Raw genomic sequence first — 16996 nt, 5'->3', positions numbered from 1 at the left:
CTGTCAAGTCAAGTCAAGTCGGGTAATAGCATGGAGTTGAAATCTTTTTGGGGCTTTGATGAAATCTCCTCCATCCCTATGTCTCAGCATATACCATAGCTCTTTGATTCTCTCATCTCCATCATTCTGTCATTAAGGGTGGAGCCCTCACCTTAATAAAGCTCTTTACTTCTTTGCCTCTCCTCTGCATGCCTCTTTAAACCTGCCTTGAGCCACCTTTCTTAACTTTTCCTTCTTCTTTCCTAGCTGATATCCACTTTTTCTGTAAAGCAGGTTGAAACCTGCATAAAGGGATGTTTTTTTTATCAGAGTTAGAACTCTTCATTCAGTCTGTGCAATAACGAGAGTTTCAATTATTTGCTCCACGCCGAATTTGACTGTGTTTGTCAGTTCTGACAACTTATTAACCCTGGTTTGAATCAGTTTTGTGAGGGCCACGAATAATCCAGCACGAGTTGAAGGATAGAAAGAAATAACATTTATTTACAATGACATATATATACAACAGCAGCAGCAACTCCCTTGCTGCTCACTCTCCTCTAGCCGGTTCCACACTGGCCAGCTTTATTTATCCAGGGAATCTGCTAACGATTTCTCCGTCCCCCCTCATTGGGAAAGTTTATACTCCCAAAGGATTGTGGGATTGCCATTATTCCCCAGCCAATGGTAAGCAGGCAGGTTATAATATCCCTGCCCTCCAAAGTCCAAGGAATCCACCGAAGACCCTGGAGAAGGAGGGTGTCGGACTCGTTTTTGTCGCAGGCCGGACACCATTTGCACGAGGCGGGCGGCATGTAACGAGACGGAGAACGGTGCTTCCGTGATTAACGGCGTAACGGTTGTACATTCACAGCCTGTGGGCCCGAGGATTCCCCCTCTGAGGCATCCTTTGTCCCATTTCGGAGTCGGAGTCCGCTGCCTCTGTCACCTCGCCGTCTATCTCCACGCGGTCCTGCAACGACCTGCACAGTCTTTGAGTGCGGCACCAGAGGAAGATTGTGAAGAATACTTTCCACTGTGTCTGAAATGAGCTCCGGGGGTGGGGAACCTTTGGAAAGGATGGTCTTTCCGACCGAACGTGGTCTGCATGCTTGCGCTGCAGACGACTCTGGGCTTGCACCTGGTAAGAGATAAGGCCCGTTTGGTGAAAGATTATGCCAGGGACCCACTGGGCACCACGAGCAAAATTCCGAACGAACACTGGATCACCAAGCGCAAACTGCAAATTGGCCGATGCCGGGAAAAACCATATCCCTGACGTTCTGAAATGAAAATCGCTTATTGTCACGAGTAGGCTTCAATGAAGTTACTGTGAAAAGCCCCTAGTCGCCACATTCCGGCGCCTGTTCGGGGTGGCTGTTACGTGATTCTTGTGTGTGGCGTACTTTTGTGCCAATGTCCGGGAAAACCATGCTAAGGCAAGTGCGAAGTCTCTGGCCCATGAGGAGTCCTGTGGGAGCTAGCCCAGTCACCGGATGTGGGGTGGTCCTATATGAAAACAAAAAACGAGCCAGTCTCGTGTCCATCGACCCGGAAGACTGCTTCTTTAGGCCCTGTTTGAATGTCTGCTTTGAGCGCTCTGCCAACCCATTGGAAGCCGGGTGCTATGGGGCGGTGCGGATATGGCGTATGCCGTTCATCTTCATGAACCTCGCAAACTCCTCACTTGTGAACTGAGTGCCGTTGGACGTGAGCAGCACCTCGGGGAGGCAATGCGTACTGAAAGACAAACGCATCTTCTCGATTGTTACGTAGGACTTTGTGCCTACCATCAAATGCACCTCTAACCATTTAGACTGGACATCGATTAATAGAAGGAACATGGATCCTTGAAAAGAGCCAGCGAAATCCGCATGCAAGCGCTCCCAAGGCCTCCCTGGCCATTCCCAGTGATGTAGGGGCACAGCTGGCGGAAGCTTCTGATGCTCCTGGCAAGTGGAGCAGTTTTGGGCCACCTTCTCAATGTCGGTGTCGAGGCCTGGCCACCAGACATAATTCCGGGCCAACATTTTCATTTTGGTCGCACCTGGATGCCCATTGTACAAGTCTCTTAGTATCAGCTCCTGTCCTTTTTCCGGGACAATAACACGCGTCCCCCACAAGAGGATACCGTCTTCCATGCTAAATTCTGACAGCTTGGAGGAAAATGCCTGCAACTCGCCTGGGAGCTGCCTATGCTGCCCACCATACAGGACTATGTGCCGAACCTTTGACAGGACTGGCCCCGTCTGGGTCCACTCACAGATCTGTGATGCCATGAAAGGCAAGGTGTCCATAAAATTTAGGGTTGCAACCACCTCACCGGTCGTAGAGGTCGACATGGGGCCGATCGATAAAGGCAATCGGCTCAATGCGTCGGCATTCGCTATCTGGGTTCCAGGTTTGTGCTCCAGAGAATACTCATAGACAGCGAGCAACAAAGCCCAGCGCTGGATCCGTGCGGAAGCAATGGGCAGTATTGGCTTATCCTCTCGGAAAAGTCCCAGCAGAGGCTTATGATCAGTCACAATAGTGAAGTGGCAGCCATACACATACTGGTGGAAGCGTTTCACAGCAAAGACCACCGCCAAGCCCTCCTCCTCGATCTGCACGTACTTCTTTTCCACTGCAGTCAATGTGCGGGTGGCGAAAGCTATCGGCCGCTCGGCCCCGTTCTCCATCTTGTGGGACAGGACGGCCCCAATACCATATGGGGATGCATCACATGTGATGAACAAAGGCTTTCCAGGATTATAGTGGTTTAGTAACCCAGACGACGACAATTGTTGTTTTATCTGCTGGAAAGCGGTTCCTTGAGGCTGACCCCAAACCCAGGTGTTCTTTTTTAAAGAAAGTGCGACGAGGCCGAAAAGAACAAAGATGCTAAGTGTCAGTCGGGGCGGGGCCTGTTGAATTGCGCGGACCGTCTCTGCGACGGGGTGCAAACCTTTGCGGTTCACCTGATAACCCAGGTAGACTACTTCCTTCACCTGAAAGTTGCCGTAAACGGACTCCAGCCTCTGAAAAGCGTCTCAGGACAGCCTCCAAATTTTCCAAATGTTCCTCTCGAACGTCCCTGTAATCAAAACGTCGTCTAAGTAGTCAGCGACACACAGTAAACCTCTCAAAATGCCCTCCATGACGCGTTGAAAAATAGCGCAGGCAGAGGATACCCCAAAGGCCAACTATGTATATTTATACAGGCCCCGGTGTGTATTAATCGTTACATATGGCCGGGAGGCAGGGTCCAGCTCCAACTGTAGGTAGGCGTGACTCATATCTAATTTTGTGAATGAGAGTCCGCCTGCAAGCTTCGCGTAGATATCCTTTATACAAGGCATTCGATATCGGTCGAGCCGGGAAGCCGTATTCACTGTAAGTTTATAGTTGCCGCACAAGCAAACTATGGCATCTGGCTTGATTACAGGTACAATTGGTGCTGCCCAGTCAGCGAATCGGACGGGCCTGATAATACCCAAAGTCTCCAAATGAGTGAGCTCCCCTTCTACCTTCTTGAGCAAGGCGTAAGGCACCGGGCGCACCCGGAAATAGCGCGGCGTGGCTCCTGGTTCGACTTGGATATGGGCTACGGCCTCTTTTATTTTCCCCAAACCGGGCTGGAATACATCTGAGTAGCATCCTAGCACCTCAGTCAACCCTCCAGAAACTGTTTGGAGGATGCTCTTTCTCTGCAGCTATAAATGGCGCAACCAGTCCCGACCCAACAGGCTGGTCCCGTGGCCGCATACCACAATAAGTGGGAAACGCCCCTCTTGGCGTCCATAAACATCAGTGGTCACCGTAATTCCTGCAATGTCCAATGGTTCCCCCGTGTAGGTAGCCAGCCTGGCCTGTGTGTCGGTTAATGTAAGGTTCTGTATACCCTGCTTGATGCGCTCGAATGTCCTCTGGGCGATCACGGAGACCGCTGCGCCAGTGTCCAACTCCATCTCAAGCGGGTGACCATTGACCCGTACTGTCACCTTAATGGGGGCGACACGGGGAGTTGCCACACAATGCAGCTGCAGGCAGTCATCCTCCGTCTCCATGACCTCGGGAGTAGTCGCCGCAGGTTCATCCAAATGGAAGGTACAGTCCCTGGGCTGGCCCCAGTTTCTGTCGGAACAACGGCGCCTCTGGCGCCTCCAGGACCGACGTCCGTGACAGGGTCGGCGCCCACAAGTCTGACACGGACATATTTCCTCATCCATTGGTTCTAGAGAAGGCTCCCTTCGGGGAGGAATGTCCGACGGCCACTGGCGTCGATCCGGATCGCATCGCCCAAGGTATCGCAGGGGTTCGGGGGACGCTTTCGGACAGAAGGGGTTGCGTCCCAAGGCATACACCTCCATTCCCTGTAGCTCCTGCACTCCCCGTTCTGCGCTCTCTCGGGACAATACTATTTGAATGGCTTGTTGAAAAGTCAATGTTGACTCAGCTAACAACTTTCTCTGGGTGGCCGCATTGTTAATACCACAAGCCAAATGGTCGCGTAACATTTCTGACAAGGTCTCACCATAATCACAGTACTCCGCAATCCTGCGGAGTCTGGATAGAAAGTCAGAAAGGGATTCTCCTGGGGTCCTCTGAGTGGTATTATCATGGACGGGGTTGGGTTAAAATGTTGGTGCACTAAGTTCACAGGTTCATCAAAAATTTTGGTGTCTGGTGCAGCTGGGTACCTAAGGCTCCTAATCACCCCAAACGTACGCGGGCCGCAGGCGGTGAGCAATATGACCACCTGGCGCTCATTTTCGGTGATGTTGTTTGCCCGGAAATAGTAATGCATCCGTTGTGCGTACTGGTTCCAGATTTCCAGTGCTGCGTCAGAAACATCCAAACGTCCATACAGAGGCAGGGTGTAATAGAAAATAACTTCCACCCTGTATCCAACAAAAATCCAGGGAGGTGGCTTAAGCAGTGTAGACAGCTATTCACTTTAACCCTCATCGCCAGCTTTGTGAGGGTCACGAAGAATCCAGCACAAGTTGAAGGATAGAAAGAAATAACATTTATTTACCAGAACATATATATATATATACAACAACAGCAGCAACTCCCTTGCTGCTCACTCTCCTCTAGCCAGTTCCAAACTGGCCAGCTTTATTTAGGAAGGGAATCTGCTAATGATTTCTCCGTCCCCTTCATTGGGGAAGCTCATACACCCAAAGGACTGTGGGATTTCCTTAGTCCCCAGCCAGTGGTAAACAGACAGGTTATAACAATCAGCTTACCATACATCAAATATCTCAGTCAGAATTTCTTAAAATTAACCTGCATCATGGAGGATGAACAGAAATCATTCTCACATTTTTAGAGTGTTTTGGGTTTAATTTTGTTCTCGAGTGACCCTTATTATGAGCTGTCGTTGGTCTTTATTAATTGGTGAGAAGAATATTTATTGACGGTATTGCTTTCACTGAAAACTGCAATGTTTGCTCCGTGCTTTGCGTAACCCAAACTTCATTTGTCGTTTTTCCAGGTCCACCGGGACCTCCTGGAGGGGTAAGAGTTGAAAACACCGGAGACACGTTTGTGACACTGTCCTGGAGTCGAGGTACAGACAATCACAGCCCAATCTCCAAGTATACCATTCGGCAGAAGATTTTTGATTTGGATGAATGGAAAGAGGCCAAAACAGGTCAGTCATTACCCACTGTTAAAAGGGGCTTCGTTGAACAACAAAAACATGGTAATTGTACTGACCTCTGTTTCTTCCATTAGTCATATTGTATGTGCCAAGGTTCATAGAATCCCTACAGTGCAGAAGGAGGCCATTTAGCCCATTGAGTCTGCTCCCACCCTCCGAAAGAGCAAACTGCCTGGGCCTATCCCTGTAACCCCAACTAACCACTGTTCCACCAGAAGGTGTTGAGAACCAGTTCACCAAAGTAGTATTTTTGATGTGGTCCTTCCCAATGCATCTCCTGCTCTTTTCCTTCCAGTCTAAGCATTCGTTCCTCTGGGACTGATTTAGCACAGTGGGCTAAACAGCTGGCTTGTAATGCAGAACAAAGCCAGCAGCGCGGGTTCAATTCCCGTACCAGCTTCCCCGAAAGGCGCCGGAATGCGGCGACTAGGGGCTTTTCAGAGTAACTTCATTGAAATGAAATGAAATGAAAATCGCTTATTGTCACGAGTAGGCTTCAAATGAAGTTACTGTGAAAAGCCCCTAGTCGCCACATTCCGGCGCCTGTTCGGGGAGGCTGTTACGGGAATCGAACCTAACATAGGGATAAAGAGTTCAATTGTAATGTTTGCTCAGTCCAGGCTGGGGTTATCCAAAGCAGGATTGATCAGGAACTGAACCATAGTTGATATGCATCAGCTACTTCCTGCCTTCACTGTTTTCGTTAACAGATTGGTAGCTGCCATAAGCATATATTTCCCCCAGAAGGTTTCCCTGTGACTAGCGAGAGCAAAGTGAGGCCACAGAGTGAATACTTACAGGACTGTAATGTTCATCATATGGAGCAAAGATTGCTCACTCTTAATTTTAAGTGAATTCAAGCCATCAATACCCACCCAACTTGCAAGCTGCATTGCAATCATTCAAAGCAGCTTGTACAAAAACATATATTTGAGCTGGAGTTTGTGTGGAGTGTTGTGGGGGAGTTTTGCATGCCTTCACTTGCTTTCCCTTCAACCTTCCACATGGGCCATGTACACTGACTGAAGGACAATAGAGAAGGTAGACATGTCTCGCACAATATGATGACTGCAAAACATGCTTATCTATGGGGTGCATTGACTTAACCACACACCAAGTACCTCCCAAGACAATGGGCAGGGTGCCAGAGTAACGCAAGCTGCAGCTGATGAATTAGCTGTCTTTTAAGATTGGGGCAGGTTTGTGTGGCAAAGGAGCTTCCTTCTCAAGGGGTCCCATTTTAATTGGGATGCTGCAGCATTGAAAGAGTTTAGCACAAGTCTCCCAAGCAGTTCTGGAGAAAACCACCGCTGCTTCAAGAGTCATGTGTTCTCAGAGTGGGGGCACTATTGGCAAAGTCTTGCTTATTGCAAATTGTGATGTTGCCTTCCCTTTGGCTTCAAGCCGCCCTCATTCAGATTGTGTTATGGAGCGATTGCTGATACCCTTCAGAAGGACATTAAAATAAGTGAAACAATTGAGCTTTTACATCCGTTTCCTCATGCCAGACCCATTTGATTGTGTTGCACCTCTAGTCACAATGGGATGTGAACATGCGACCTCTAAGCTGTTTGTCCACCACCAGAACCACTCCATTATTTTGGTTATCTTGTTTTGTGTATCATCCCATTTCCTTGTTCAATGGATGGATGATTCACAGGGCCGAGCAGAACCTTTATAATCTGACGCATTCCTCACATGTACAGGAATCGCAATGTCCCATTGAGGTGTGCAGAGGTAAAAGTGTCATCCCAGAATTCACAAATCATCAACATGAAGAAAAACAAGGTTCAATTCTATTCGATTCAATGGATCCAACTCACTAATGCCCTTTCTGCGTGCCAACCAGCATGCACTCCTTTATTCATTGAGTCCCAACTCTTGAAGTTCCGAGAATACAGAAGCAATTTCCTTTGGTGAGGGAGTCAGGAGCGAAGAGGAACAATCATAAAATGGGCAGCAGACCTTTCAGAAGTGAAATCAAGAAGCACTTTTCCATGTAAAGAGTAACAAAAATTGGGAGCTCTCTCTCCATAGAAAGACTGTAGCCAGTCAGTCAATTGAAATTTTCAAAACTGAGATTGATTTTTTTGGTTAGTCAAGGATATCACGGGATCTGTACCAGGAATGGAATAACGGAGCCAAGGTGCAGATCAGCTATGGTCTAACTGAATGGTGGTATCAAGCTTGAGGGGCTGAATGGTCTACCCAAGTTTCTTTTGTCGCAATCACCGCCTCCCTTGTGAGCTTGGGCAGTAATTCCCAGTGGGAAATTTGACCGTGGTATACAAGTGTCGGAGAAAGGAGTGTGATATCCTTTGCATGACTCTTAACCGGGGGATCTCGCTACCTTCCAAGGTCCTCACCCCGTGCTTTCTTCTCAATGAGATCAAACAAAGTATGGATATAATTTTCCCTTTGTGTGGAAAACCTTTATTAACCCACTAAGCAGACGTTTATGGTTACCACACCAGGTGCTTATTGAGAGCCACTTGCAGGAGCTCATCCATGGGAGCTCGGTTCACTGAGCGAGTTCTTCCATACGACTTCTAGGCCCCAATCTAACGGCCATGTTGCGCCCAAAGCGGATTGAGACAATCCAAGAAAAGAGCGTAGCTCTGTGGTGTCTCGTGGGGCGGAACCAGTTGAATGACTCTCACTTTCTCGGCGGCCGGTGCAGGCTGTCTCAGTTTACCCTGTATCCCAAGTGGACGACTTCTTTTGCGTGAAACACACACTTCATGTGCTGCCAGCGGACCCCACACTCAGAAAAACGCTGCACGACCACTTTGAGGTTCCCTTAATGCTCCTGGTCCGTGATCACCGTGCCTCGCTCGTCATCCATGTAAACCGCAACTCGCGGCAATCCATGCAGGACATTTTCCATTACGCACCGAAATCCTGTGCTCGCCGAGGATATTCTGGAAGGTAGCCAGATGTACTCGTAGAGACACTTGTGTGCATTGATCGTGACGTACTTCCATGAGGATTTATCGAGCTCCAGCTGTAGATAAACGTTGCTGATGTCTAATTTCATAAATGGGCAGCCACCAGCCAATGTAGCATAAAGATTCTGTGTGTATGTATATCCGTGCCCATTCTTGATTTTTTTTAACGGTTCTATATGAGCCTCAGCGTTGGTACCTTCGGCCAAAAATCTCCATCTGATGTCCTCCTCGCCCCTCCATGTTCCCACTACTCAGTTCTGAGTTCAGGGCATTGATCCACCTCACAACAAGTATTAAGAAAATACATGTTAAAAAGAAGCTAAGGAGGTCCTTACAGAATCCCAGAAATACATTAAACATCAAAATGCCTTACACCTTAGAAAGACTCAAAGCTATATGACCAGAAAATCGATAAATCCCACTTCCTTCCCACAAAGGATAAAGAAGACCAGTGAAATAGGTGGAATCGCATGGAAAATTTGAAAGTGGTCACAGAGTTCTGTGGAATTTGTAAGCAGAAGTGAGAATGAGGGACAACGATGTGATGGAATGATCACGGTGGAAGGAAGGTCTGGGCATCGCAAACAAATCCAATCCTAACCTTTCCAAAGCCCACAAAGACACCTTTTCCCATCAGAATCACTGGATTATGAGTAAAAATCCTGAGCAATTCCCCTCCCCCCCCATATCGATGGTTACTGATGCCATTTATGTTCCTTTGGCTTTTTGAGTAATCTCAGTACAGAAGGTAATACAAGGTGAAACTCGGTCTCTAATGCTGAGCTACTGATGGATAAATGAATTATTGAGGAAAATCCCCAAAATAAGGTGTTACACTTTAATGTCAGCAATGAGTTATTCTTGTGGTTTATGCATGAACGTCTATGGTGTCAGTTGCCAAACTTAAAAATGTTTTTTCTCTTGCTCTTTCTCCATCCCTTTCTCTCATTTATTTCCTATTTAGACCCTCAGGATATAGAAGGCAACATGGAAACAGCAAAGGTTGTCGACTTGATCCCATGGATGGATTATGAATTCAGTGTAATGGCAACCAATACTCTCGGCATTGGGGAACCCAGTTTGCCATCGGCGAAAATCAGGACAGATGAAGCAGGTGGGGTGCCAGCTGCAGGAATACTTATTTCATATTTTATGCCTTATAATAAATTATTGAGGAAATCATACAGCGTTTTCCAAATTTCATGACCGTTAGCACTGGAAGCTACATATTTTAATACATAGGGCCCTGTTCTTTGCAGACAGAAAGAGCATGTACAAAAATTGTGCCTGCTTCAGTGAAACAAAATAAGTAACAGCCATTCACTGGTTCATTCCTCAGGTCAATGCCTTGACCAATCAGAGCCGAGCTACCTGGTTTAAATTTCAAACAATGCTTGGCAGTTAACTGCCAGTCACCAACAACTAGTGGATTTTCCATGGCAATGCCTCGACCAATCAGAGTTTGTTTTCCAACTAATCAGCACTCTGTTCTCATACAGTTTAAATTTGTTGATTTCCGTTGCATTGTATTCTTGTGAATGTCCTGATGAGTACAAGACAAAAAAGTTTTGACAGCAAGTATCTTTTTCCAGCAATACTCATGAACTTTATTTATTGGGAGAATGCGCACTTGTAACTGTGGTGTTCTAATATCACCCACACCTGTGGCTATGACTTAGAACCTTAACCACTATCTAATTTCAAATGAGCAACTTTTATCCTCCTCCCCATAAATATTATTGCTTGACTCCCAGATGATTTTGACATCTGTTGCTCCATTTCCAGTATTAACACCTATTATGATATTGTCAGATGTCCGATATGGCAGCTTCCAGGTATAACAACGTCTGGATAATAATAAAGAATCCCAAGCTGGAAGTTGCGGCTGTGAACCTATGTTGTATCATTGATGGTACAGCGAACTCTATTATAGATGCCTCCATTGTGCTGGTTTGTTTCTTGCACAATAATTTTTTGGATCATCGACTAAATCAAATTAAGCATTATTCATGGAATCCTACAGTGCAGAAGGAGGCCATTTGGCCCATCGTGTCTGCACCAAACTTCCGGAAAAGCACCCTTCCTAAGCTCACTCCCGCCATATCCCCGTAACCCCACCTAACCTGCACACCTTGGACAATAAGGGGCAATTAAACATGGCCAATCCACCTGACCGGCACATCTTTGGACTGTGGGAGGAAACTGGAGCACCCGGAGGAACCCCACGCAGACATGAGGAGAACGTACAAACTCCACACAGACAGTGACGCAAGGCTGGAATCGAACCCGGGTCTCTGGCGCTGTGAGGCAGCAGTGCTAACCACTGTATCACCCAGTATTAGTGAAATGGCAATTTAAAGTAAAAATGTAAACAAAATTTGAATCAACAAGTAATTGAAAAGATCCCAACATTGAATTTAGAGCAGTCCATTTTTTTTTTAGCTGCTGCCCACAGTTTACAGTAGATTATGTCATGAGATTTGCAGATAATGCCATTGTTGACCGAGACCTTGCTGCTCTATCCATTTGGTAAACACAAAACCACGAGATCTCCGGAACTCATTCAGTCAATCTTTATTTAACAAGCTCAAATAACTATTACCTGATCTTACAGCACTACAAGATCTAGATCACAAATAAACAATACTTAACTTCCCAAATAGGTCAGCAATTTAAATCTGACTCACACTGGCCAGGAGCTAACAGATGTTGACCACCGTTGCTGCGGTCTCTGGACTCCAGCTGCTGATGGCCTTCAAACTCAGGGTTCACTGTAGAATTGTTAAATACTTGGCTTGAAGCAATTGACCTCTGAAGGGATAACTTTATGAAACCCTGCTCCCAATATTGAGCCTCACTGGGTTAGTGAGCAAGTCAGGAATGGACATCTGATGCTACACGGCCAGTTCTCCAAACTAGCCCCCCACTCCCCCCGACCTCATATGGTGGAATCTTGTAACATTAAGTTGAGTGTTTCTTGTATCGCAGTTTGCTATTCAGAATGAAGGGTTGGTGTTTATTGTACGCGGGAATGCATTAAATCAGGGGACCTAAGAAAGGACACATGGAAACCTGCCGAAAATTAGTAAAAATGATCACGCAATTCCTTTTGTTGAGAAACACGTCAAAACCCAAGGCCCATGCGGAACTTTGGGAACACCAGAGCGAAAAGGTGTACAAAAGGAGTGGCACTGGTTAGCACTGCTGCCTCATAGTGCCAGGGGCCTGGGTTCGATTCCGACTTTAGGTGACTGTCTGTGTGGAGTTCTGCATACTCTTCCCATGTCTGCATGGGTTTCCTCCGGGTGCTCCGGTTTCTCCCATGGTTCAAAGGTGTGCAGGTTAGGTGGATTGGCCATGCTAACTTGCCACGAGGTGCGGTAACGGAGTAGGGTGGAGGATTGGGTCTGGGTAGGGTGCTCGTTCAGTGAGTTGGTGCAGACTCAATGGGCCGAATGGCCTCCTTCACTATACGAATTCTCTGATTCTATGAAAAGTAATCAACTGAATTTGAAAGTGGTGATTAGGTGCGCTGAAAGTCATGGCCTGAATCTCTAGCCATTCTCGCTGATCCCCCGCCGCGGGTTTCCTGGCAGCGGGGGTGGAGGTCGGGGTGCTGACTAGAGCGGGGAAACCCCATTGACAGCAGTGGGACCAGAAGATCCAGCCACCAGCCAATGGCAGGTTGCCTCTGCCGCCGCAGCGGGGGGAGGGGTTGTGTGGAAAATCCTGCCCCTAGAGTTTAAAATAGATTGAATAACATAGGATGGAAGTGGTGGAATAAAATGGTGAACAGCTGTATTCAACTATCGACCATGGGACAGATGTGACCCCTGATCCTGTCAATTCAGACCATGAACGTGGTTGACTCAGTTCTGCCAACATTTATATTTCTCAGTTGCAGTTTTGTCCTTTGTCCTTTGATTGGGGAATTGGATGCCTTTAGCATTGTTGCCTCGTTGGTGGACAGTTTCTGAATGTGAACACCCAAGACTTGCAGTTTGAGGCTTGTACACATTAATGGAAGCAAGGACAAGGCTGCAGAAGATGTACATATGTGACTCATGGAGGAGAAAGGACCGAGGATCCTCCTATGTTTGGGGGCCTGTCAGTTCACAGAGTGCCACAGATGTGGAATCCATCTCGATGTTCTGAGCCAAAGTGCAGTTAAACATCGCATTTTGCAAGCTTCAGAGGTTTTAAAGTAGCTGCTCTGTGACGCTGTTTAATAATTGGACATTAACAATAGGGTGACGAAGCAATGAAGATATACTCTTGGAACATTAAGAAGATCAAAGCAAGTTGCTGTTGGCAGGAAGTCTGAAACGCCATTTGGTTTGACTGGAGACATTTCTGTTCATGTTTAGCCACTTAGCTTCTCCATTCGGTGATCAATAAATATGTTCTTTACTTTGTGCTCAGTTCTAAGAGTAGCTGCAAACTCAAAAGTTAGATGCAATTGTCGTAGAAACTGCACATAACTTCTATATTTCAGAAGTATAAGTTGGGTATGTAACAAGGGAACCTGTGTGTTAATGTGTTAACAATCTGGGTTACAAGCTGTTGCTTGATTTCCGCACATTTTCCAAATCTACCTAAACTTGAATCCTTCCACCTTGCTTGGTTATATTCTCAACAACAAAAAATTATATTGGACCGAGGTCATTCATAATTCCTGCTGCATGGAGGTGGGGGGAATGGGAATATTTGCTGCACTCTCAAAGGATTGGTTTCCATTTGATGATAATGCATCTGGTGTGGTGTAAGGCATATTTGCGCCTTATTGAGAAAGGTTTTACTGTTTCTCATTTGCAGTTAAAATAACAGCACTCGAAGTAAAATTGCAAAGTGGCCTCGAATACAGATGTACTGCTGCACAGTGACTGCTCAGAGTCAGCAGTGTATTTTCAGATGACTTTCAAAATCTTTCCAGGGTATTTTGGGTATTCGATCTTGTACAGTTCTGTCAGTGATTTAACAAAATATACTGCAATCATATCTATTATGTCCACCACAAAGGAAGGAGTCCACCCCAAGTTGCAAGGTTGAACAGGAGTTATATTTTGTAATACAGTAGAGTTCAAGCAAGTGCTACCCAACCGTGTGAGTGCCGGCTGATTTTATACCGGACGTCCTTTGAAAGTTCTGCCCCCTTTTAGCGGGGGAGCCCGTATTCCCCTCGGGCTTCTGGGAAGACGAGATTCACGACACCATAGGTTTCAGCAGGGTCTAGGACATGACAATATCCTCAGAAAGTCATCTCATTCACATTCATTCCTCAACTTAAGGGCCTGTTCAATGGTTAGGAGAGTTACATATCAGGAATCTTGAACATTTCAGTCATTACTCAACATCAGCGTCCAGCTGTTCAGTCAACCATTTTTTAATGGTCAATTTTTTTTTGCATCTGAGCAATTTAAGTCTGTGAATTTCTGCCTATTTTAGTTCTCAGCATGTTTTCCTTTTTGAATCCATTTCGTTGCTGTTACAAAATATGCTTAAGCATGTAGTTTTTGGTGTTCTGTGCTGAACATCACAAATGACAAAATACATTAAATATATACTGTGCGATGTACGATAAGATCAGGTTGGCACAGAAAGTCTGGCCAATCAGCCTCTCAATAGATTGGATTCGGTGTTACCAAATTGACACTAACCTTCCGTTTTACCATGTTCAGCTTTACTCAAGTAGAATGATGTGAAGTAGTTCTTTCCACTTGTGCCATCTTCAAAGTGTCCCGTAAGATATGTGAGCATATTTGTACATTGCTTTTGATGTGGATGAATTGGACTGATAAGGCAATTGTAAAATGTATTCGGCACATTTCTGATAATTAATCAAACTCTTATTCACTGTTAATCTCATGATTTGTTGCACTTAGTAGCATTACTGTAATTATTCATCGTAACGTTTAACTGTTTACACCATATTGGAAATTCAAGTGTGCTCTGCTTGGATTGTTGCTTCTCTCAGCCCCATTCTGTTCCTTCTATCACATGAAAGAACAGGTCGTATTTTGTCTTGGCTCGGATTTGTCTCTATACAATGACCATGTGGATGAATCCAGAATTAAGGACTGTTTCATTAGCCTGTGATGTGGAAGGTCAATCCTCTACATCTCAGGACCTAGCACAATAATGACAGTATTAGCTGCTTCTGTTGAATATATGTGTGTTTTAGATGCACAACCTCAAATCTACTTGCAGGACTGTTAGTAGTCAGCAGAAGGACGAGCTTGTATATCAATAGTGACCTCATGACCTCAGCCAATGAACTGCTCTTAAAGTGTTGTAATACAGGAAATGCGAAAGACACAGTTAGCTCCTGAAAACAGACATACCACAATGTTTGCAATGTTAATTGAGGGATAAATATTGACCGGGACAGTGAGAAAAATGGTTGATAAGGCCTTGATTTCATCGGTCATCTAAAAGACAGCTCCTCAGTGCTATATTCCCATGGTATTGCACTAGAGTCTCAGTGAAGGTTTTTGCACTCAAGTGTTTGAAGTGAGACTTGAACCCTATCTCTTCTGACTCAGAGGTGAGACTGTGTCAGTGCTGATAGCTACTGACAAAACATTGAAAATGTTTCCACGTTGCAGCAATCAAAAAGGAAGACAGACATTAGCAATTACCAGTTGAAGGATTTGCCATTAGAGAGGCCTCACTTGGCTATGTTCAACCGTATTAATGTTTGCGCAAAGCAACAGTGGCAGAACCACAAAGAATCCAAGATAAATGCTCTCTGAGAAGAAGGAAGATGGTTCAATCTGGCAGAACAATTGGTGCTGCCAATTCTTTGTGTAGAGTCAGAAAAAGAGGATGTGATGATCAGCAAAAGAGCAATGTACAGAATGTCTACATTGATAAAATAAGCTGCTATTCAGAAAACTCAATGGAATCGGCTAAAGCATTCAACCGTAAACTGACAAACTTAATCCCAAGACGATAGAAGGAAGGAAGAAAGTGATCTGTAATCATGGGTGTAAAACACGAATCAAGCTGGTAGACTAATTCTCATCCCTCTCATTTGCATCTTCTAAAGTAGCAGTCAAAATCATTATAAATTCCTCCTTGGGGCACCATCTTAAGCCAGTAATAGCATCATCCATGCCCTGCATGTTGAACGCCAGTTGGTTTATATCATGCTACATAATGAAGGCCATTCATTGCCTTTTCCAAAACAGTGGGAACTTTCATTCTGATTTGGGCCTGGTGTCGTTTCAAGGGAGGCACCAGGACATTCCAGGAAAAAAATCACCAAGATCATTGTTTTGCACTGGAAAGAAGCATAATGAATAAAAATCCATTTATTTCTTTGAGATAGTGTTCTCTGTATTGTGACCAGATAAAGGATTAAGTATCTTGATCGCTGTGTTCCAGACTTACCTTCAGCGATTGTACAGAGTGCAATGATGCATTGCAACTGTAGCTCGTGGGAGCTAGTGGACACCTCTGTGATCCATGGCAACCACATTTGCAGTAAGTTTCTGCAGTTGGAAGAATTTAGCTCTTATATGATGAGCTGGAATTCAAGTTTTGGATAACGTGAGTCATTAGGAAGGGAGAATATTGCCTAGACATTTTATTTCAAGAGGCAGTCAAATACTTTGGGCTGAGTGCTTCAGATTTGGCCCATGGTCAGGGACAGGAGTCTGTGACTATAAGTGAAGCAGGTAAGAGTAATCATAACAAGGTGGGATTTCACATTCAGTTTGAGGGTGAGAAATATTGCTCTGAAACTAGTGTCTTAAAGCAATTATAAGGCGATGAAGAAAAAGTTGGCTAAAGTGGAAAGGGAAAATGGTTAAAAGGTACGACAGGAGAAATGCAGTGACAGATATTTAAGGGGATACTTCATAACTCTCAACAAAGATATTTTCTAATGTAAAAAAAAGCCACGGCAAGAAAGACGCACCGTCGTGGCTATCTCAGGAAGTTAAGATGGTATCAAATTGAAAGAAAAGATGTACAGGTCAGCAAAGGTTAGTGATGGCCCAGAGGATTGGGAATTTGTAAGAAACCAGCAAAGGGTGATTTTTTTAATAAGGAGAAATTGGAGGATGAAAGAAAAATATCAGGAAAATCAAGAGACAGTAAAAGCTTCTACAATTATATAAAAAGGAAGAGAGTAGCTAAAGTAAATGAGAGTGGCAAACCCAATCCCTGTCATCCCTGAAAAGTCCTCCTTACTGAGATCTTGGACCTTGTGCCAAAATTTGGAATCTTTCCCACACATTAGTCAGGCAACAGCCTGATGTAGCCATACTCATGGAATCATACCATATGGGCAATACCCAGACAGCACAATCATCCTTGGTCATATCCTATCCCACCAACAGGCCAGCCAGAGGTGGAGACACAGTGGTACACAGTTGGGAGGGATTCCTCCTGGGAGTTCTTGATGTTGACTGTG

At 45.4% G+C, this 16996-nt stretch overlaps 1 protein-coding gene across 12 annotated transcripts in view; it reads left to right on the top strand.

The window, feature by feature from the left end:
- cntn1b (contactin 1b) overlaps positions 1-16996 on the top strand; it is a 903199-nt gene that overhangs the window by 604099 nt on the left and 282104 nt on the right. For all 12 annotated transcript variants that reach the window (XM_038780269.1, XM_038780265.1, XM_038780278.1 and 9 more), the window contains 2 exons: positions 5462-5620; positions 9542-9691. In XM_038780269.1, the coding sequence (XP_038636197.1) occupies positions 5462-5620; positions 9542-9691 (309 nt within the window). The remainder of the gene's footprint in view (positions 1-5461; positions 5621-9541; positions 9692-16996) is intronic.

The sequence above is a fragment of the Scyliorhinus canicula genome, chromosome 20, assembly GCF_902713615.1.
Source record: "Scyliorhinus canicula chromosome 20, sScyCan1.1, whole genome shotgun sequence".
NCBI classification, from domain to species: domain Eukaryota; kingdom Metazoa; phylum Chordata; class Chondrichthyes; order Carcharhiniformes; family Scyliorhinidae; genus Scyliorhinus; species Scyliorhinus canicula.
The sequence above is the reverse complement of the archived record's forward strand: the minus strand, read 5'-3'. Positions and strand labels throughout refer to the sequence as shown.